The sequence below is a fragment of the Neodiprion virginianus genome, chromosome 3, assembly GCF_021901495.1.
Source record: "Neodiprion virginianus isolate iyNeoVirg1 chromosome 3, iyNeoVirg1.1, whole genome shotgun sequence".
NCBI classification, from domain to species: Eukaryota; Metazoa; Arthropoda; class Insecta; order Hymenoptera; family Diprionidae; genus Neodiprion; species Neodiprion virginianus.
The window spans coordinates 6,321,576-6,344,623 of NC_060879.1; the positions used below are offsets into that span (position 1 = coordinate 6,321,576).

Consider the following 23,048-nt stretch of genomic DNA (forward strand, 5'->3'; position numbering starts at 1 on the left):
TTCTAAATATACAAAAAATGGATGTACAATAGGTGTTAAAAATAATTACTACTATGACTCAAACGGTTAACGGTTAACACCATTTTTTTTTTTTTTGTTTTTATTTTCGATAATTCCCATTAGCATCAATTTACTACATAGCAATTATAGTAGCGAAAAAATATAGTACATGTGTGATACAAGACAAAAAATGTAGAAAAAAAGGAGTACAAGATTTTCTGGCTCTACGGTTATACATGTTCCTTTGGGTGGGGGTAAGAAACTAGAATGACCGATTCATAGTAGGACGAAAATATGAAATTTTCAAAGACTTGAAAATCCAATTCGTAGAATTATCAAAATGTAGAAAGTCCAAGTACAAAAAATTGAAACTAGAGAAATATCAAAACATAGATCGGTAAAATCTAGAATCTGTATCCGATCCTACATTTTGGCATTCTGCATTCTGATCTTGCTACTCTTTTTGCATCTCTGTACAAATCGATTTTTCACATTTTTTCAAATTTTTTCTCGTTACTGTAACAAATGATATTTTTCTCAGCGTATTTTCTCGCGGCGATTGCACAAAGTATATAAATAAACGCGTGCTGATCCGCGTAGGCGCAGCATGCACGATGCATTTTCCTTATTACCAGTGTAATTCCGCACTGCTGCCGCACTCGCCGGTTATAACGCTGTTACTGTGACGCGAATAAACCGTGGAACCCTCATCATCTGCACGTGCAATCCCGAGAACGTGTAACTCGCGTTACGTTTTGCAAATGCGGTGCGAAAAAAGTCACGGACCTCGCACGCGGTTCTATTTTTGAAATTCTCTTACTATCGTCCTGACGTTTCATGAATGAAATTAAACGAACGCGTGAAGTTCATTTAATTAACTACGGTGTTGGTATATATATATACATGTATATTGGACTGCCTCAAAAAAAAAAAAAAAAGAAAACTATTTTTTTTTTTTCGATCTTCAGCTTCATGAAATCATAGCTTATAACATAATATTGAACCTCGTGAAAGGAAATCGCTGTGCGATTTTTTTAAGACGTGCCGCACCGAGATTTTGTAACTCCCATTTGATTAACACGTAAGAAATCCAATTCTGACGGTTGGAGGGAGACAATAATTTTTCTATGCAACGAACGGAACTCTACATAGTTGCGCTAAAGGGTGAAATCACCCGCCTTGCCCCCTTTCAATGGTCTAGTAGTCATCATAGATAAAAGACGTTTAAAAACCTCTTATTGTCTTTAAAAAGAATAAGGTTGCTGCGTCAACCAACATTATTGTAAAAACAGTCTCGTTTCAGACTTAAAACCAGAAACACGTACCCTGCAATTAAAGTTTTTTCTCAACATTTTATTAACGCCTTTGATTTTGGCTTGATAATTAAACTCACGGATCCATATTTATTTTTGTAACGTCCAAGAACGTTACACTATATAATATATGTTTGCTGAGGCCAATGTATTATAAGAAAAAAATTTGCTCTCGTATAAGAAAAAAAAAATAATAATAATAAAATTGGCACGTGCAGTTTTTTTTTTTTTTTTTCTTTAAATTCTTATTCTCTTCTTCATTTTTTCGTTTTGGTCTGGGAATAGGAAAGGAATTTTATAATATGGAAAGAAAAAAGTGCAAGTAAATAACGAGGAAACAAGCATGAACAGGAGAAGCGGAAAGATCGAGTCAGAACGAGGCGAAGTTGCAGTGCAGTACTATCTGCGTGCCACGCCTATGCGTATTATTGATAATTGAGGTTCGGCGTAGGTGAAAGCCGTTCACTTTGCGTCATATCTCCCCGAGGTTTGGTGTTCAACGATCGTAGGTCTGGTAGGAATTGTTGAGCCAGTGGGTGAAAACACGCCCATGGGTACACAGAGCATTAGTAGCGGGATATATATATAAATATATATATACATTATTATAAAACTATAGCTATATAACAGATGTGCAACGGCTGAAACAACGCCGCTGATCGATCATTGCCTTAAACGTACCTACCCGTGAGCTGCTCCGCTACAGAGAGGCCTTCGAGTTCCGATCCATCCGCGAACGAACGAGATCACTTCTTACCGCTGATTGCGAAACGGAATTTACCCAATCCGACTGCAGGCCGATCCGCAAAGGCGTTTGCACCATTCGATACACCGGATTCATTTCGTGGAAATTTTACAAATTACTCCTTTCATCTCAGATTGCATCATTTTTCTTTTTTTTTTTTTTTTTATGTAAAGTAAAGTTAAAGCAAGTACAACTGGTTGAAAATTGCACTGTGATATTGGAAATAGCGAAATTTAATCGCATGTAATTATTGCATGATTATCATGTTTAACTGAAATCAAGAAATATGACCCAATCATTTTTAAATACGAAGAAAAAGGTAATATATTATTCATGAAACTTCGTTATTTAACATTCTGCAATGCAGAGTGCAGTTTTACCGATCGAGATTTATGCAATCTACTTGTGTCGCGGTACGCGATTGGCTGAGAATCGAGGCGTCGGCCAATCGCGTGAACTGTGAGAAAAATCTCTGTCGATAATACTTACCCTTCGAGTTGCACGGACGCAGCTGGATTTAACCTGTGCTAAATTGTCCGTGTAATATTTTCCACGAAATCTCGCAGCAGCTTGAACCTGGAAATCGATACCCAAGACTCGAGAAATTAACCCTCTTCCTCCGTATCCGTAGCGGAAATTTTTGCACCCTACTCTACATCAATCATCCAACATTCCCGAAACTTGTAATTATACACTGCGGGTTGCAGCGAAGACCGACTTTTGACAAGGTTGAAGGCGACGAAAGTTATAATGGATGCGCATAAATCAAGTTTTCTAAATAAGCATCAAAATAGATTTTAGGATAATTAGTTTTTTTCCGGTTTTTGTGTCGATTGTAATCCAAAAACAGACTATATGCTTGAGAGTTGAATTTCCTTTCAAGTTTTCAGTTTTTTTTTCTTCTTTCCCTGACTTAAAATTTGTAATAAAATACTTGGCGGAATAACAAAAAATTTACGACATAATATCAATACTTCAAATATCAGTATATGTTCCTGATTGTAAACTTGATCAACAAAAACCAACGATTATAATTAAATACGTACGAAAATTTTATGTATGAAATGTTATTCCTGATCATTATGTGAGTGCACTGTAATTACGTTACACAGAATAATCTTTGACAGGTCGATGTCGCAATGATGCAAACACATTTTAACGACCTATTTGGCAATATTCGTACAATCAAGTAAACACATAATACAATTGTAAGAAACATTTATTCAACGAACGGAATTTCTTTAAAGTCGATTTCGTTGAAAGTTATATCAACAGTGAGTTGATTTAGTTCTTGGACAAGAGAACACTTAAAGGATTTTGAGAATGAAGAACGTAACGGGAGTTGAATGGGAGTGCCGTTAATAGATCCCAAGGTAGAAGGATCGATCGATCGGCGGATCTCATTTATATCCGGAGTTCAGAAGGCTGAACAAGTTGGTCATTATTCTATCAGGCGTTTAAGGAAGTGGCCGGTTTTTGCCTTACCTTCCTCTTCTTGACTTTCTCCTTGTTCTCCTCCTCCTCCTCCTCCTCCTCCTCTTTCGAAGCGAATGACAAAAAAACTTGTTCTTGAGGAGTATGCGCCTACTCTATACGTATCGTACGTGTGCCTACTTGTCGGCCACTTCGCATGCACGGGAAATCTTATTTATTCTCTTTTGTATAACCATGCGTTGCTGCTGCTGCTGTTCTTTTTCATTCTCGTCTTTTAACTCTATTCTTCCCCGCCCCGTTCTCTTCAATTATCTTAAGCAAATTTTACGATTCTTGAAAACAAAAAACAGTTGAGAGAGATTCATCTCGGGACGAGTAAATACACGACTATGGTATTTTCTCTATGGTTAGTTTAAAGACCGTTCGAAGTATTTAAATCATTAATGAAGTAAAATAAGAAGATGAATTAAATTAGTCGAAAACGTAACGAAGAAAAAAATATGTCAACATTACATTTTCCAAAACTATTCTTTCAATGTAAATTACATGGTGGTCGGATACATGGAAAAGCTAGAAATGTAAGGGAATTTTTATTACGGTTATGGGAGAAACTAAAAATATCGGTTTTCTTTCATGGGAATTAGAAACAAATTTTTGAGATAGCAAATTTACTTGTTTTACGGTTTCAGAATTGAGAATTGACTTTGAACCGAATGTAAAGTTGATAAACTTAACGATTTAGATTTTAGTAACATGCTAGAACTGAGAAAATGTCAGGAAAAACTGAGTTTTAGGTTATGGAAAACTTGGAAATGTCAAAGATTTTTTTTTTTCACCAAAAATTTGTGGCCACCCTAACATTTCTTTTAAATCAAATTTATATCTCTGTCAAAATAATATCTCTCTCTACTTTGAAGCTTTCCACAAATTTGTCGTACGTTAAACAATTCTTATCATTTCGTTTATTATTATGCAAAATCCTGTTGTTCTCCATTTCTGATGATCAATCCAGTAATAAAATGAGTTTTTGAAATCCTTACACTTAATTGTCATTACCCATTTACTGATCAAAGGTTTTCCTTTCCGCTTAAAACATGCATAGTCGAATTGTTTAAATTTGTTTTTCCACTAATTACTCTGAAAGTCCGTTCAGTTTGCGAATAATCTTACGTTTCTTCCTCCACCACTTGAATTTCGCGTTCGAAATTTTCCTACCTGTTTTTTCAACTCCTCCTTCAACGTTATACTTCTATTACGGACCTCGACTTCCGCGCCAATGTCGATGACCGTCGATGCATCACGTAGCTGTCAGGCCTCGGTTGTCTCCCGTAGATAAAAGCGCCTGCATGCAGCAGGCCATCGAAACCCTGCATGTACCTCGTACGCCCAACGTGTCCCTTCGGTCCCACCCATACCCATAGAAATTATGCATGTGCTTACAGAGAACCACATACTCACATAATATCCGTAGCCACCCACTAACGACCTCGGTGAACGATCTGAGTATGCGACGCAATTCACACCTTTGAAAAATTCAAGACAAGATCTCGTATAAAAGTGCTCCGTAATGTGTACATTGTTTTACTCGCAATTGAAAACGATATGAAATAAGACGAGAAAGCAAACGAATAAACAAATTAGAGAGGTGATAAATTCAATTGTATTATCTCGTAACTAGAAAAATTGAGGTATCGTTACAAAAACTGTTTCAACATTGTTGGAATTACGAAAAACGAGGTACGCGTAAACATTTTGCGCTATTATCGATGCAACAGTGATCGTAATGAGAAAGAATAGTAACGGATACTAGACTTTCCGGTAATAGTAAAAAATGAAAATAGTTAAGGACCGAGCGGTAACCGGAACTAAAAATTTCTCTCATTGTCAGTGGAGAGATAAAAAGGGGATCCTGAAGGACCAGACGGTGTCCAAACGGTCGTGACTTACAGCTGCGGCAAGGAAGAGAGAAGAGGGGGGTTGGGCTTCTCGAAGACAGATCATTCGGTGCCGATAGGGACCGTTTTTGCTCTCTTTCCCGCACGGCGGCGCTGGTGGCCAGTCTCGGGCCGACCTTTTGCCTTCGTGGCCTTCCTTGATACAGCGGCGCAGGTAGGGGAGGCAGGGAGATCCCCGACGGAGATAACGCGAGAGGAAGAGAGAGAGAGAGAGAAAGCGAGGGCGAGGGTTGGGGATGATTTACGAACCCGTGTCCGCCCCCGCTACGCGGCGCTCGTTCATCAAGGGCCGTTTCTCTCCTCCACCTCGCCTCTCTCTCTCCCTCTCTCTCTCCCTCTCTCTCTCTCTCTCTCTCTGTGCACGGTGCGCTCACTGTGCGGCAGCAGCAGCAGCAGCAGCAGCGCACTTTCCGCTTTGGAAAAGCAAACAAGCCGGCGCGGCGAGGCGCAGACTCGTGTCTGGATGGTGTAATAAAAACCCCGTCCGTGGAACCCGCGATTCCGGCTTCAGCTTCTGCTGTTGCTGCTGTTGCTGCTGCTGCTGCGCCGCTTCGTTGACTAATTAATTACCTGCTAGCCTAGCGAGCTAGACCGACGACGCGACGCCGCTCGTTATTAGACGCACCTGCGTCAGGTCCTCTGAACCCGGATCAAGACGCTACCAACCCGAGCTTTCAACCACCTGGTGGTCCACGGCAAACTGCCGATCACCCTTTTAACCGAAATCCAACCCACTTGATTATTATGCCTTAAACCGATATTACCGGATTACGCTTATTTCGATTTGGGGTGGAGGAAATTATCACGTTTTTACATTTTTTTTTTTGTTTTTTTGTTACCTTCTTTTCATTGGGGTGATTTCGAGTGGCGATGAAAAATTTTTATGGACATTTTATGTGCAGGGTTGAAATACTGATGCGTTTTGGAAGTAACTGTAGCTAGTCGTAAGTGAGGGAATAAATGAGAGAATTTTAATGAATACCTTACCAGATATTAATCTTGTTATGATTAAGGATCCAATTCATAAATAAATCATATATCGTGCTTCGTGGCCAGATGTGAAATGATTTAAAAAAGAACAAATATAATATTTCTAATACCGAGTTTCATCTTTCGTGGGAGCATTATTCCAATTCAGAGCTCTTGGATTGGAGTTGAAAGTTTATAATCCTTGTACAAAGGATCGCGAGAAATCTGTTTCCTCTTTGCCAAAGTGAGAAGGTGTTGATCATGCATTGTTTAATCAATTGCTTTTGGAGTAGATTGTAAATTTTCTTTGTCACTAAAACACATCGAATTCATTTTTCTATCCAATCGGTTTTATCCAAATTGACTCTAGTAAATGCGACTATATCACAAAATGTTTTGTTGCTCGAAAATAATCTGTGCGCTACTTATTTCAGAACTACCAATACAATTTTTACTCGTCGATATTTTCGGAACTCTGTCAAGTTCATTAATTAATATTTCGCGAATACGGTTCTCGAAAAGATTGGACGCGAAAGACAATTCCGTAAGAACGAAGCGGAATCGGTTTGTGCGGTTGCGTGCGGTAATAAAATCGCATCCGTAGCATGATGAAGTGGTAAATCCATAATTCATCGGCAATTAATTACATCGAACTACCTTATGCGGCGAGCTGAAGGAATCCTTGACACGTCTGGTATCCACCTCTGCTGCAAGTTATACGAATCGCAACGGTTATGGTCGTTTTACGTGTGTGACACGTCTGTCAAATGTTCTGTCTCAGCATTTCACCCGCTTAATATAACTATGTCAAAATTTCTTGCGTAGCTGTATTCCCATTACTACGCATATCAATAATTATTTTATTCAAAAAAAATTTCTCGTGTATAAAAATTATTAGAATCAAGTTGTATTGGTGTTAATTTTACGGTTCAGTTCTCGATTGAAGACAGAAATATTCATATAATTTTATAAGACTGAAGAATATCGTCTCTAATGAATGGCATACCTATTTCTTGATGAAATGAACTATCTGTTCATTGATCCTTTCTCCGTATCAATTAACCGATTCACTTTACCCCACTATTTTCAACGAGAGAGAAATTCTCCTGTAATACAATTAACGTGACGTAATAATATTCAGCAATGTATTAATTAAATAGTTAGAAGGTTATAATTGAAGTTGAAAAGACAGTCTTTCTTGGTTTATTGATAGAATCTGAAAACGGACCTCTTATATTTCTATAATTAGTCAACGGTACTCGTTTTTCACCCGAAAGCTCGTGTTGACCCCAATTAGTGACTTTATAATGCAAATCCAAGAGCAAATCGCGCCGTAAAATTGTATACTTAGTGCATACTTCCCAAGCTTGCAAAGTCCTTCCTTTCTTCCGGTTGAAAGGTTTGTTCCACGCTCGACCGACTCTGGAAAGATTTGTTTCCGTTCCAAGGGAAACTGGACCAAGGGTCAGAGAATCTCGTTGTTTATTCGTGCCAACCAGGCGGCTCTTATACCTACCGCACAGAATTTATTCGCTTTCAGAGGCAGCGGCTACCTTTGGTCGGGTCGATACATCCTTGAGCACAACAGACCGAGCAATTATCCACCGGGGGTTTCGGCTTCGTGGATTCAGATAAAGATCCGGAACCGAAGTCGCGTTACCAAAATCGCTTTGTGCCTTCGACTGTGCGATCGGTTTACTCAAAATAGACATCTAGGGGATGAAAACAGTAGTTGGTTCATTATCCGTTCAGTGCATCGATGATCGAAGGTGTACAAAGTCGTTTGATGATTTCGAAGCACTGCAGCTTTTTCGTATCGATAATAATTTCGAACAAGGACTTTTGAAATTAACGCAATCAACCAAAGTCCAGGAGTTTCACGAAGTGTGATTAAAAATTTTCACTGTATTTGAGCAACGTGTAATTGATGCACGTACAATGTAACTCGTATAATGTACGTGCAGGTTATACCACTGAAATTCTTTAAATATTTGTCGGAAATTAGAACTTAAATAGGAAAGAAATTATGACCATGTGAGAAAAGAGGGAATTAAATTTCATTGCCTCCCCTTAGAGTACCGCGAGTCAAGCGCTCAATGCTTGCACAGCTTCCATTCCATCTCGCCCTGGGATACGTGACCAGATTTTCCATCCAGAAGAAGAACCATGCCGCTGCTTTGTGCTGCTGATGTATAACGCTCGGTGACCCGATTTCGTGCCGGTCACCCGTCGCATCCAATCAGCGATCAATTATCCTCCAAAAAAGGACCTCCGCGAAGCTCTTGCGCGTGTGTGGTACTATATGGTGTTGGTTTAGTCGATTACACACCGAAACGGTATGCACGACCCATGAACAACCGGTGCGCACAGACTTTTTACCCCAGGGGGTACCTCATTAATTATTTAACACATTTTTTCCGTCAAATAAGGTAAGAACGCGAATTTATTTTCGCATCAAGGCACCAAATTATTGCAACATTTGCAAGAAAGTGTAGCGCGAGTCATCGTGATAAAGAAAAATTGTGTCGAGAAAATAGAAGTATATTTTTTGCTTATCTTGTTAAAACTGAGACTAGGTAGGAACCGTTTTTTAGTACCCACGACTAGAAATTTCTCTTTGTGTGGCTTCCTGGCTCCCAGACTTAGCCTCGGATCGATATCTCATGAATTTTTCGTAATCGTACATGTGTGGGTGAAAACCTATCTGGATCTCGTCGCTGGCACGTTCACCTCGACCGAATTGATGACCGTCCTCAGGTTTACGAGGGAATCTTGCGAGATGAGCTTACTTTAACGAATTTGTTCAGTTACATTTCGTTGAGTTAAAACTTGCGATGTTTTCTACTTTAATCGAAACTCATTCCATTTTAATTAAAGGTAATGATTGTAGAGTGAAGTAAAGTTCTTGATTACTAGAAAATTGGCATGACTATCTAATGGTTTAAATGTTCTCGTTCGTCTGAAGTGTTTTCCAATTCCAATGAGACTAGGGACAAACTCGCAGAACCTTTCCAGAGAGCTGATTTGTTGATTTCTGATCACCTTACATGATCTAATCATTAGTTGAAAAACTGTATATACAATATTCATGAGACAAGTCACGATTCTCAATCTCCCATGTTCGATCCATTGTCATTCCGTAGATATTGATGTCGGGTGAACAGCAACAAAAGAATCAGAAAGCTGGAACCTTGTCGTTGAAAGCTGGGTTTTCTTGTTATCATCGGTCTGAAAGCATGATTATTTTCAAATAACTCGTAACCTAACAAAATTGTACTAAAACGACTTATCGAAATTAAGGTCCAAAGATCGGAACCCCATACAATACTTGTAACCTTTAAGACATGTGAACATCGTTCCAAACAAACTCAGCCGTTGTCTTCTTCCATTAACTCCGAGAACAACAACCCAGGCATCTTAAGCGTCACTTTTTCATGATCCAAGTTGAATCGGTGTCTGGAAAATGATTTAGATGGCTCGCGATCCGACGATCGACTTTGAACATGGTTTCTTTCATTCAAAAGACGGAGCACCGATCGACGTTGAGAACCACTGAAAACTACCGGCTACCTCTGGCACGAAGCTAAGCCAGTCGAGTCTTGAGTACTCTTGAGAGTAGGACCGTGAAAGCTACTGCCTGCAAATGCAGCCTACCTGGAGTTTGTTCAGGAAACTTCATGGGACACCTCTTCGAGCGGAGTTGCTGACCGTAGAGGGACGTAAATAATTCCCGAAAGAAAAAGAGGGAACAGGTTATATCGGGTATAGTGCGCATGGCAATAATTTATGCAACGGGCGATTCGAGTCTTGGCGTGGCGCGTCGTTCGCCTCGCTCGGTACGGCGTGAACTCACACAATACTGGACAACACACCGACCGATCCGCGAATCGATCTCACTGAGCGATCGTCGCGCCACCCCGACTCGAACCGACCACCGTATATTTTTCAACGAGGGAGAAAGGAACGAATGGAAAGGGAGAGTAACAACCTCTCTACTCGCTTTTGGCCCAGAGTGTACACCCATTACGAGTCGAGTGATTTACACGGGGGAGTATATCATAACCCAAACAACGCCAGTCTCTCTCTCTTTCTCTCTCCGGACTCATCGTATTCCTGGCAGCAGCGATGCTAAAACTGATTCATCGTCGGCGATACACCGGGTTCTGCCACTGCAGTATTTGTGGTCGTTCTTTTACCCTCGATCGCCGTTTCGCTTCTTGTGTTTTTTCAAGTCCTGATTGCGCTGCTGTCTCTGTTTACTTTGTAGTCGCCTTAGTCGATTAGGATTAAGTACCATGATTCTCTTCAGTCTTCTTGAAGTTGCTGTGGGTTAAATTTTCGATCATGGTAATGGTCAGGGACGTCGGGTCAGGATGGGTCGTCGATGAGCTCAGTTGTTGATTGGTGAATGTTTATTGTTCGCGGTTTGCAATGAAATATATCAATCATATTCGTATATATGTAGACATTCTAATGAAAGTTCATCACCTTTATCTGTTTTCAAAACGGTCTTCTATTTTTCTTTTTTTTTTTTTGTCTCAGTTATTCGTTTAAAATGGTAGAAAAGACATTGAAATTCACATTGGATTTTTATTTTCATTGAATATTCTTTTAGCTACATAATCTACGTAATCTGAATTCATGTATTATAGTTATATTGACGTATATAAGTGAAATGATATGTATAATAAACAAACATTTAACGCGGAGGAAACTTTCTTTGATACGAAGAGAAATATATAGAGAGATGAAACTAGTCGAGCTTCTGATTCAAATAGGTATACGTATGTATGAATATGTTTAATTTCTAAACATACAGCCTCCGTATTCTGATGGGATAAACATTTACTTGCTGTATCAGTGCGCATAGAAGCCCTTATTTATTTCAACGAAACATTTTTTTTTTTTTTTTAAGTCTAAATAAACCAAGCGCAGATCACACTTGGACTGCTCAGTGCAAGCTTTGACTTTGAGAAACTGTTTATTTTACGTAATCGTACATGTATGTTCAATTTCTGGACATCAAATTTGAAGTGCGCTTACCTTGCGGATTTTTTTTTTTTTTCATTTTGCCCTGGATTACGCTTAAAAATGTCGAATGGTTTGATTGTTTGATACTGGTACGTTAAAAGCTGCGCGTTTTTGAGACAACTCTCGCGAATTTATAGTCATGGTATTTCGGTGGTCTAAGAGGTCACAAATATCCTTGCGGCGTCCTGCGAACCGAGTTATCGTGAAACCCAGCCGGGGGTCTTGGAGTTTGCAGTCAGGCGAATTTTTCATTTCACTTTTCACTTTTTATTTGAAAATTCAACGACATTAATACCCTGCAGACCGTGCAAATGTCCCGCTGCTGTACCACGGCTATATAATATACCCAGCTCATATCTGCTGAATTTATGACTCTGCAGACCATCGTAAATATTTAAATCATCTTCCATCCGTTGGACGAGAATCGACTCACTCGGTCGCAGGTTATATACCCGTGCAAACGAGCTCCAGGTTGTTCATGGTGGGCGGTTTTCTCAGGCATACCCTCGAGTTAACGCTTTGTCCGAGGTCGACCCCTGACCACGTCCACTATTGATACAAAATGATAAATCAATAGTTTAGTATTCATTTGGGATTTCACCTATATGACCCAGACACTCGCGAAATGTGCTTAAACCGCTTTAGTACCGATCGATTGATGGCTTGCAGAAAGTCCTGACAAGTTGCAAATCGAGGCCACGCAACATTCTCGATTGGTCATCAGAGTGAAACGATTCGTTTTAGGCAATAGTTCATATTATGGCTTCTGAAGACGTTTCGAAATGATTGACGATCTTTTAGAAATAGGGATACCGCGTCATGTTCATGATTGCAGGTTGTGTGACCATGGTATTCATTACGTATACAGTAAGCTCAGGAACTTTTATTGGTTCCTAACATTCATGAAGCGTGTGCAGCTTTTACTTCTACTGTATTCGAAGAAGTCGCCCTTTTATTCTTATTTATTGTTATAAAAGTTGGTATGGCAATACATATATTTTGATGTTTTTGTATAAAATGACCATTTTAATCTGACGTCAATCGGTGAAAGAAACTCAAGGAAGCCCAAGTATGAACTACAAAAAATGAATCCCTTTCTGTGGTGACGATCTTTTCTGTATTTTAAAATCCTTCATACGTCGTCAAAAATACGAGTCTTTGCACATTCGGAAACCAATCTTTGACCTGATCCCCGGCTCGAATATCCATCTCCGTCATTCTTGACCCGTGCGTCTGAAGACGTATACCCTCCGGGGAGTCGGTGATAGGCCAAATCGAACGAGGAAAAATTGTTCAATATTACGGTTAGATGGGTTCCCCCCCTCCGCCGGAGCGACTTACGCATGGGAGAGGACGAAATTCCCATCCGTAAATCCCGTCCCTCGGGGGTATCGAAATCAGCCCCCTCTATCCATAACCACCCGGTCTTTTCGCCCGTGTACGAGACTTTCGCATTGCCCCGACGCCTCGACACCGCGTGAGTCACGTGTTTGCGTGGGGTGGTGGTAGGAGGTGCGTATGCCAGGGAAGAAGAGACACCCTCGCTAATTGCTTCGCCCCTCCAACCCCCGCCCGCACTATTACTGGGACTCGTTTGATTGACGGGTAGGAATCGAACGCCCTCAAGTTCTGTGTTGGAACCCAGCCACGAACGTAGATAAAATCACGCATCAAATTCGAGTCACGTTTCGACTACGAATCAGTCAACCGCGTCGCGTCATCAAGGGGAATCGGGGAACGTGGTAGTACCTTTATCAAGATTTGATTTGATTTTCATGGAGTTGAACACTTTGCGAGGGTTTCTTTGATCGTCAAATTCGCATTTCAGGTAATTTCAAATTGCAGACAATGAATCCAATAACAATCACGAGCACAACCATCGTAAAATACTTTCATCGAATGAGCTGCACTTCTTGTCTTGACGTGGTTCGTTGCATGTACTGGCAGTGAGTAAAACATTCCTGGAATAACGCGTCAGCATAAATATGACCAAAGATATCGCCGGAGAAATGGAAGTAGCACGTGTTAGCACCTAAAGTATTCAAAATATGACTGCTTATGATACTCTCTTCAGAAATTATCACTCAACCTTACGGACCAACTGTGACTTGAAGAAGCAGGAATAACACGTGATCCATAATGAATATTCATTTATTTCTGTTTGTTTGTCAATAGTTTTCATTTGCCTCGTGCGCATTGCTATTATACAAAGGTCAGAAATGATCACAGTAAGTAAACTATCACATCCCTGCGTTCACGATTGGATTGTGTCGTTGACTACCATTTGGAATGTTACATGTTGTTGATCAAATTTAAATCCACCGATTAACCAGAGAAAATTTTGTAACGTGAATATCTTCAGGAAAATCAAACTGTTCGGGGGAAATTTCGAATTCGGTTTGGATCTCTTGAGTTCCTGATTCTCTGAACACCTCATGCCTGCAGCGGTGAGATGAAATGAAAGAAGATGAGACGAATCGAAACGAAATAAGCGGTGAGGAGAAGAGAAGAGAGCCAGGGTGGGGAGAGTATTTTGCGTCTGAATCTTTCGAATCCCGGAGATCCGGCTCGCCTATCAAACCACACACGACGCTCCGGTGGGTGTATGACTGCAGCAGCAGCAGCAGCAGCATCAGCAGGCTCGTGTTGTTCCTTTCCTCGAGTTGATCCCGACTCGTTCGTGTGTGGATGGAACCGCTGCAGCACCTCCGATGCATCGCCTCCCACACCTATAAATAGCACCACATTAGGCAGCAGTTAACAAACGTTAAAACTAACACGGCCTCCAACAATAACATTTTGCTCCGGTCACGTGGCGCTCCCGCCCCACGCCCCCTGCCCCACGACTATTATAAGACCCGCGACTGCTGCGATGCTGCTTCTACTACCACTGCCAATGCCGGTGCTGGTTCTGTCAGCGTCGCTCTGCGATATAACCGATAAAGCTCGGAGTTTGTGGGCCAGTCCTAACGTTTTACAACCTCGTGATCCGGTCATTGTCAATATAACCAATGGGCAAGTGGCCACCACCACCACCAATCGGCTAGTCGCAGGGTGCATAATGCGCGACATCCTTTATCCGCAGGACCTTGAATAACAGTGAGAAGAGAACAGACAAGATCACAGTTTTTTTTTTGCAGGCATCACTGCCGGGGAAATCATGAGCTCGCGTTCTGGACGATGATGCGTCATGTATTTCTTGCGGTATGACGAGGCTGTCGATACAGGATGAGTTGGAATTTCTTACCAATTGTCCATTTTCTTTATTTGGATCAATGGTGTTACTGCACGGTAATATAGCTGTAGAAGCAGTCCTCAGAAATGAAGACCATTATGTTGAACATACTGTTTGATTTTGAGTACATGTGAAACACCTGGTTGTAAACCAAGCGACGAGTAATGGATTTGTGTCTTTTTTGAATGAATGTTATATTACCAGTCAGCTTCATCACCTTTTACGTTCATCGGTATTTGTTCGTGGATGTTATACTTCCAGCTTTGGTAAATACACAAAAGACGATAAATAAAAGTGTATATACGGTAACCGTCATCACCTATAAGTCATAGATAAGAATGTAATTCTCGTTAGTCGTTCATCTCGAGTCGTCGAGAAGAACTATAACGGAACAAAAACGAAAGAACAAAAAAAAAACAAGTAAAGAGAGGATATTTTTTCGACTCCCGACTTCTCGGTTCCCAGAATCGTTGTTCGCACCACTCGTGTGTCAGGAGTGGTTTCAGAGGCGGCGGTTGTATAGCTGCTAGGTCGAAAATGCGAAGGTGGTGCGGTGGCAGCGGCAGCAACGACATCCGGTCCCTGCACTGCTATATGCACAAGAAGTTGTTTGCCCCGACGAATTCTTATTTTGACTTGTCGCCCGTCAGTCGAAGCATACGCATACACACAATTTGTAGTATATACCAGGCGGCTACAACAGCCTCGTACCGTTGAAAAAAAAGATACATTGCACCAAATTGACTGGTTTATTTACACATTTAATCTCACTGCTTAATTCCAACCGTTTTCTGCTTTCAGGCCGAAGTGATGCAACGGACAGGCTTTTGAAGGAGTGCGGTTTCGCCGTGAAGATGGGTCCCTGTCGAGGCACGACGGGTGCTTTGGTGGCGCTGCTTATCCTCCAGGGAAGCCTTTGGGGCGCGGAATCGGATTCAACTATTGGCGCGTCGAGCGGAAGTCCCTCGGGATCGGGGCTTGGCTCTTCGAGTTCCGGGGGCCACTCGAGCCTCGGAGGTTCAACGGGTAATGGAAGGTGCGAGGAGATAACGATACCGATGTGCAGGTCGATCGGTTACAACCTGACCGCGATGCCGAACGAGCTCAACCACGACACGCAGGAGGAGGCCGGCCTCGAGGTCCATCAGTTCTGGCCCCTGGTCGAGATAAAGTGCTCGCCGGACCTCAAGTTTTTCCTCTGCTCGATGTATACGCCGATCTGTCTACCGGAGTACTCCAAGCCGCTTCCGGCCTGCAGAAGCGTCTGCGAGAGGGCAAGAGCAGGCTGCGCACCGCTGATGCAGCAGTACGGGTTCTCCTGGCCGGAGCGGATGGCCTGCGAGCGGTTGCCAAATCACGGAGACCCGGAGAACCTCTGCATGGAACAGGACAACCACACTAGCAGCGCCGCTAGCAGCGCCCCCATGCCGCCCCCACCACGGCCGACGAAGCCGTCGAGGCCGACGCAGCCGCCGAGGTGCAAGCCGGGTAAAAATCAAAAAAACTGCCAAAATCCCCCAGGGGAAAGGGCGAGGGAGTGCGCGTGTCGATGCAGAGCACCTCTCGTACCTCTGGGGGTCGGCGGGGCGGTAAGCAGCGTGGCCGTCGGGGGGGCGCCAAGTCTGGGGGTGGGGATGGGTCTGGGACTCCCGCAGGACATTGCCGGGGTCCCAGACTGCGCCCTACCCTGCCACGGCGCGTTTCTCACCCACGAGGAACGCGGGTTCGCGGCGGTCTGGCTCGCACTGTGGAGCGGCCTTTGCGCCGCAAGCACTCTCATGACCGTGACCACCTTCCTGATCGACACCCAACGCTTCAAGTACCCTGAACGGCCGATCGTCTTTCTCTCGGCGTGTTACTTCGTCGTGTCGCTGGGTTACCTGGCACGCAGCGTCCTAGGGCACGAGGAGATCGCTTGCGAGGGTCCGGCACTAAGGTCCGGGGCCCAAGGCCCTGGCGCCTGCGTCACGGTCTTCCTGATGATATACTTCTTCGGTATGGCATCGTCGGTCTGGTGGGTCATACTCGCGTTCACTTGGTTCCTCGCCGCCGGTCTCAAGTGGGGTAACGAAGCGATCGCCTCCTACTCCCAGTACTTCCACCTCGCAGCCTGGCTCGCCCCGACGGCCCAGACCGTTTGGGCCTTACTGGCCGGCGGCGTCGCCGGCGATCCGGTCGCCGGAGTTTGCACCGTTGCTCCGGAGGGCGTTCGCACCTTTATTCTGGCTCCGCTACTCGTCTATCTGCTATTGGGCACGAGCTTCCTGCTGGCCGGGTTCATCAGCCTCTTCCGGATCCGGTCGGTCCTGAAACGTCAGCCCGGCGCGAAGGCTGACAAACTCGAGAAGCTCATGATTCGCATCGGCGTTTTCTCGGTCCTTTACACCGTGCCAGCTAGCGCGGTCCTTGCCTGTCACCTATACGAGTCCACCCTCAGGGACGAGTGGTTAAGGTCCCTGGCCTGCCCTTGTCAGCCGCGGGCACGACCTCTCTACTCGGTTCTCATGCTCAAGTACTTCATGGCCCTTGCGGTCGGCATCACCTCCGGTGTATGGATATGGAGCGGGAAGACCCTCGACTCCTGGCGGCGGCTGTGGCGTAGACTGTTCGGATCGGGCCCCGGCAACACCGGCGTCAAGGGGGGTGTCGGCCGCGCTGGGCCTCAGTACCCCCCACCACCCGCCGGCGGGGCTCTTCTCCCACCCGGCAGCGTAGCCAGCGCTTCTCAGCACCACCTTCACCACCACGTGCTCAAGCAGCCGCCCCTCTCGCACGTATGACGTCACCAGTCGGCGGGGGGCGACATGAGCACCGCGGGTTGCGAGCACCAGGAAAGACCGTCCGCGCTTAGCAACTACGGACCCATTTAGCCCTTCGCCCCGGCCTCCAGGAGGCACGCGTCCTCGACTCACCAACAACCACCCACCTCCCACACCGCTCCTCACACTCCTCACACCGCTCCTCACACACCCCATTCAGCAGCTACCATTTACTCGAGGAGGTCACTCGCGTCCACCATGGGACCACTCACTCCGGCCCATGCTCTCACACCGTCCTACAATCAGGCCACAGAGGTGTGAGACGGGGAGCGGGATCACCGTAAGGGATTCTCTATTGGCAAGGCAGTCTCAAAAATTACGGTGTTTGAGAAAAAAAAATTTTTCACCGAAATTCTCGCATCTCACACGATAACGATCGAACAACGTCTCGTTACGGTGGTTTCTTTGGTTTTGTCCTAGCACTGATATCATCCATTTTCGATTTCTCGTTTCTTAATATATTTATTTTATAGAAACTTAAATTTGACTCGAAGACAGCGCAATTTTAACCGTTAATTTTTTTTTTTGTCCTCTCATGACGACACTTTTTATGATTGTAGGTACAATACGATTATATATATCTGAAGTTTGAAAGACTATCGATAAAGTTTATCGGTTCAATGGATAGATTTGTACATTCGGGATCAACAATGTCTTTGCACAACGAATATCTACTTTCATTTTTGCACATTTCAAAAATTGTTTTCCGGCAGCTTCATTCTTAGACATTTCTCGCAATCGGACGCAGTGATGAAATGAAAAATGCATATTTTTGAGATTTCGATTCGAAAAATTTCTTTCGAACACCTGGAAAATTAAAAAAAAAAAAAAAAAAAAATGCCCGCCTGTTTGAGGCTTATGTGAAACATATGTCGCGTGTACATACATGGAGAAAACCTTGGAAAGATGATGGTGAGGGGTTGTGTTCAAAACGTGAATCAGCGAGTCTGATTTTAATACCTAAATTTACTCGAGAGCCTCGAGTGAGTGTCAGAGCTTTTGCCAAAATGTCTTTATTCACTATCCGCCATCCGATACGTCTCAGATAAAGTTATCGATAGATATTTCTTCACCTCTGTTGCTCATGGACATTCGGTACTCTGTTGCACGGTGGATATTTTCCGGAGGAACCAGTGTCTGAGTTTGATACGAACCGTTCGAAAATACGCTATCTTACTGCTCATTCGATGTGAACCAGTGATAAATAAGAGTAAATTAATGATTGCAAAGTGTAAATATCACGAAAAAATCCGATTTGGAGTGACTTGAATGTACCAAAATCCTGAAATTATCGAACTAAAGTTTCCGTTTTGTACATTTTTATGAATCGTACGAATATCTTGAAATTTCCAAGTTGACCGTGAAGTAAAAATTCTCGTTCACCTAATGAACAAAATTTGAAATAAAATATTCTGGGTCCCCGTAATTTCCCGCGCGCTCAAAATTTAGGAACCGATAAAAAGTAGAAGCATATTCGATTATAAATCCTAAACAATATAAAATGAGGAGAAAGAAATACATGACTAGCTATAAGAGTTGGCTATACAGGATGGTCCTGCAGCGCTTGCCGAAATACGTAAATCCCGTGTCTTAGAACGAGCCTAGAGCCGAAAAAATCTTGCGTCGTCGGCGTGAATGGTTTATTTATTGTTAACGTTTTCTTTCTTTTTATTTTCTTTAAAAATCACAAAATAAAAAAAGAAAGAAAACGAAAACTATATTGTGAGTTGGATCGTCTTGGAACACTGAAACGCCTCGTCGACCGGAAGTAGATATGTCTTGACGCTAGGCTCCTTCTCCTATTATATTACTATGTACTATGTAAACCCGCCACATAATTCTTTCATCTCTTTCTTCTCTCTCTCTCTCTCTCCCTCTCTCTCTCTGTCTATATCCACCCCCTCCCCCTCCCCCTCCTTTTTCAACTTTTACACTTTTCACGTATGTAATAACGTTTGCGGACATTCCGTGAGTCCGTTTCTGTCCGTCTCTCTGTGTGTGTGTCGTTTCGTCTATTTATCTATACATAAGCGTAGCATATTATAGCTGTAACAATACATAATACAACATAAAAATAGCGGTAGTAGTAGTAATAATAATAATAATGATAATAATAATAATCATAATAATAATAATAATCGTAATAAATATAACTATAATACAGCAGGATTCGCGACGCTCGTCAACGTATTTCCGGTATCCACTATTTAATAATGTATCACCGTATTATATACCCAATAATACATTAGTTATAGATTTTTCTACGTCATTGTAAAACGCGTTTTCATCTTCATCGATTCCCGCTCTTAGAAATTACGTGTGTAGAACATTTCGCAACGAACCACGGATGACGGATCGGTATAATTTGTCGTTTGAAAAAAGTTTGAAGGTAGAAGGAAAAAAAAAAACAAACTATAACGAACATTTTTGCCCGTCATCGCTTTTCAATATTATATATACATGTGTGTATAATGACAGATGAAGGAAACTTGACATAAAAAATAATTTCTCATCTCACCGAAGAGGTATGTGAAAGTAATTGGAGACCGTTAATAGGTTGTCGAATAGTCGTGATTTGTAAAGATTTTGAAAAAATCGTTTACAATTGGATAACTATTGAAATGAGAATTATAATTGAAGTAAATGCTAATTACGACAGTAGTTATTATTAATATATATAATTATTATAATAATTATGCCATTGTACATACCACACGATTAGGGTTTAGATCATTGTAAATAAATTATCATTATCCTTATACGTACATATTAATAATAAGAATATTGACTATATGTATATATACATATATACATGATATATTATTAAATACGAAATCGTAGAATTTAGAGTGTACAGGTGAAATAATAATATAATCGCATTGCCGAATGGACGGTTCGATCGGAAATTACGTTGACGTTGGGAGTGTTGAACAAAAGATATGAAAATATTTAGTTTACATTATTATTTTTATTCACTTCGTCATTCTCATACGGAGTAATTTTTACGGTCTATAACTGTATAATGAATAATCCTCGCCTTCGATATGTCCAAAAAAATTTATTCGAAGGTAAATCGTCCTCCGTCTTTCAATTTTTTACCACACCCCGTATCTTTCTTGTTCTGTGCTATTCCCCCCCCCCCCCCCCCCCCCCCCTCCATTATATTAATCTTTCTTTCGTTTGTTTTCACGTAAAAAAAATTGAAATGAACATAGCGTGAGAATCCGAAATATTACACGTTTCGGAATACCCTGTTTTTTTGTTTCATTTTTTCTTTCGTAATTCTCTTTCCGTTTTTTGTCTTCTTGTTTCATCATCGTTTTCTTTATCAGTTTCCATAATACTTAACGGCTGTAGAAACAACGCGATGTACATTGTATTCAAAATACCTGTGGTAGGTAGTCGATATATATACACACACACACACATACATATACAACACGAGGTCATAACAAATAACATTTTCCCCTCCGAGTGAGAAAAAAAAAAGACCATCGGGTAAAAGCAAGTCGTAATAAACCTGATAAAACGCGATAACTGCAAAACCAAAAGCGGCAGCTGCACTTTTGAAGAAAAAAGTTATTCGTGCAGTCTTTGACAAGGGGGGGGGAGGGGGGGGGGGCGAAAAAAAAACTAAACGCAAGAAAACATTAACATAAAATTGCAAACTCACAGTGATAATTGCACGCGTTGAAAATCGTAAAATCGTAATTCATAAGATACGTATCTTTTTTTGAATTGCGTTGCGTTGCGTCGCGTTTAAAGACACGTGACCGCCTCGAAAATAACTCAAAAACCATAAACTTATATATATATATATATATATACGTATTATCTGTATGGACACACAAATGTGATTTCTATTAACGAGACTCTTAGTACATAATTTATACTATATATATAACTGCTCGACACTTGCCGCAAATTATTATATGCGCATGAATTAAAAAAAAAAAAAAAGAAAAAAAATAGTGAAGAAAAAACTGCTCTGCCAAACGACCGTTATACTAATATAGCGACGTGTAATTTGTAATGCGCAATTAAACGATTAACAAATAAAGAAAGAAGAAAGAAAAGGAAGATAATTTATTCTCACATATCACCTAAAGTTATTACAAAAATAATAATAATGATTATAACAATAATAATAATAATAATAATAATAATAACAACAATAAATCGAGTAATATTATTCGGTAAGAAGAATGTTCGTATGATAATATATTTATAAGTAAAAAAAATATAATAATAACAACAACAACAACAGCAACAACAACAACAACAACAACAACAACAATAATAATAATAATAATAATAATAATAATAATAATAATAATAATAATAATAATAATAATAATAATAATACTTGTATCTACAGATTTTGCATTTTACCGAATTATGTATACTGCGTGCGAGTCAATGAGAAGGGAACTTTGATCGAGAAAAAGTTTATATATATATATATAAAGATATATATATATATATAGTATATATGAGTATGGAACAAAAAAATATAACAAATATTTGTAAGTCACTTTTTGTCATAATAATTGTCAATAAAAAGCGAAAATACTATGTGTAAAGAAACGGTTTAAAATAATTATTATTATTACTGCTATTATTATTACTATTATTATTATTATTATCATTGTTATTTTTTGCGACGGTTAGTTATATTTTTATTTAGTTATTATTAATATTATTATTATTATTACTACTATCATTACTACTATTATTATGATCAACATCATCATCATCATTATCATTTTTATTATTACCAAGTTCAATTCTTGGTTTCTTCTTATTCTTATTTCTTATTGTTATTGTTTTTATCAGTTTACGGCTTGGCGCGAAAGCAACATTCTTTATCTTTCGTAAAATAATCACACTCTTTATTTCAGCACTGATGGTGATATATCATTTTTTAATTTCAAGGCTGCAGAAGTTTTTGAATTAAAATAAGACGAGTAAAAGATTGAAAAAAAAAAAAAAAAGAAAAAAAACGAAACCGAACACAGATTAAAGATAATTATATATGTATGTAATTGCGCTAGTATACGTATGTGGATACTGTAGCATGTGTATTTTACGTAGTGCTGTGGCGCATAAAGAAAAACGTAAGGAGTAGAAAAAGGAACAAAAAGAAGAAGAAAAAAAAAAAAAATATCGATTAACTTTATATATATACAGAAATCAAAATTGTATACGATTTTTTAATTACATTTTATTATTATTTAATTCATGCGCGTCATTATTTTACTGCACACTTCTACAAAAAAAAAAAAAGAATAACTAACCCCGCAACAATACATGCGAATAATTATAGACAAGGTAAGTTTGTCTATTTGTTTATTTGTTTTTAGGCCTCTGTTGATCATACATTTTTCGATGTTGTTTTTTTTTTTTTTTTCTCTTACGGTTTTTAATTTTTTGGAAACGGAATTTTTGTTTTTTCAAATTTTTCACACTTCCGCTCTACGAACGTCGTTATTACGGTTATTACAAACGCCGCACGGGGCGCGATACTTCGGCAAAAGAGTAAAGTGA

The 23,048-nt window shown here is 40.8% G+C and overlaps 1 protein-coding gene across 3 annotated transcripts in view; it reads left to right on the forward strand.

The window, feature by feature from the left end:
- LOC124300307 (frizzled-2) overlaps positions 1–22,495 on the forward strand; it is a 99,210-nt gene extending 76,715 nt beyond the window's left edge. For all 3 annotated transcript variants that reach the window (XM_046754255.1, XM_046754256.1, XM_046754254.1), the window contains exon 2: positions 15,484–22,495. In XM_046754255.1, coding sequence (XP_046610211.1) covers positions 15,537–17,462 — 1,926 coding nt within the window. In that variant the 5' untranslated portion in view covers positions 15,484–15,536 and the 3' untranslated portion in view covers positions 17,463–22,495. The remainder of the gene's footprint in view (positions 1–15,483) is intronic.
- The last annotated feature ends 553 nt before the right edge of the window (positions 22,496–23,048 follow it).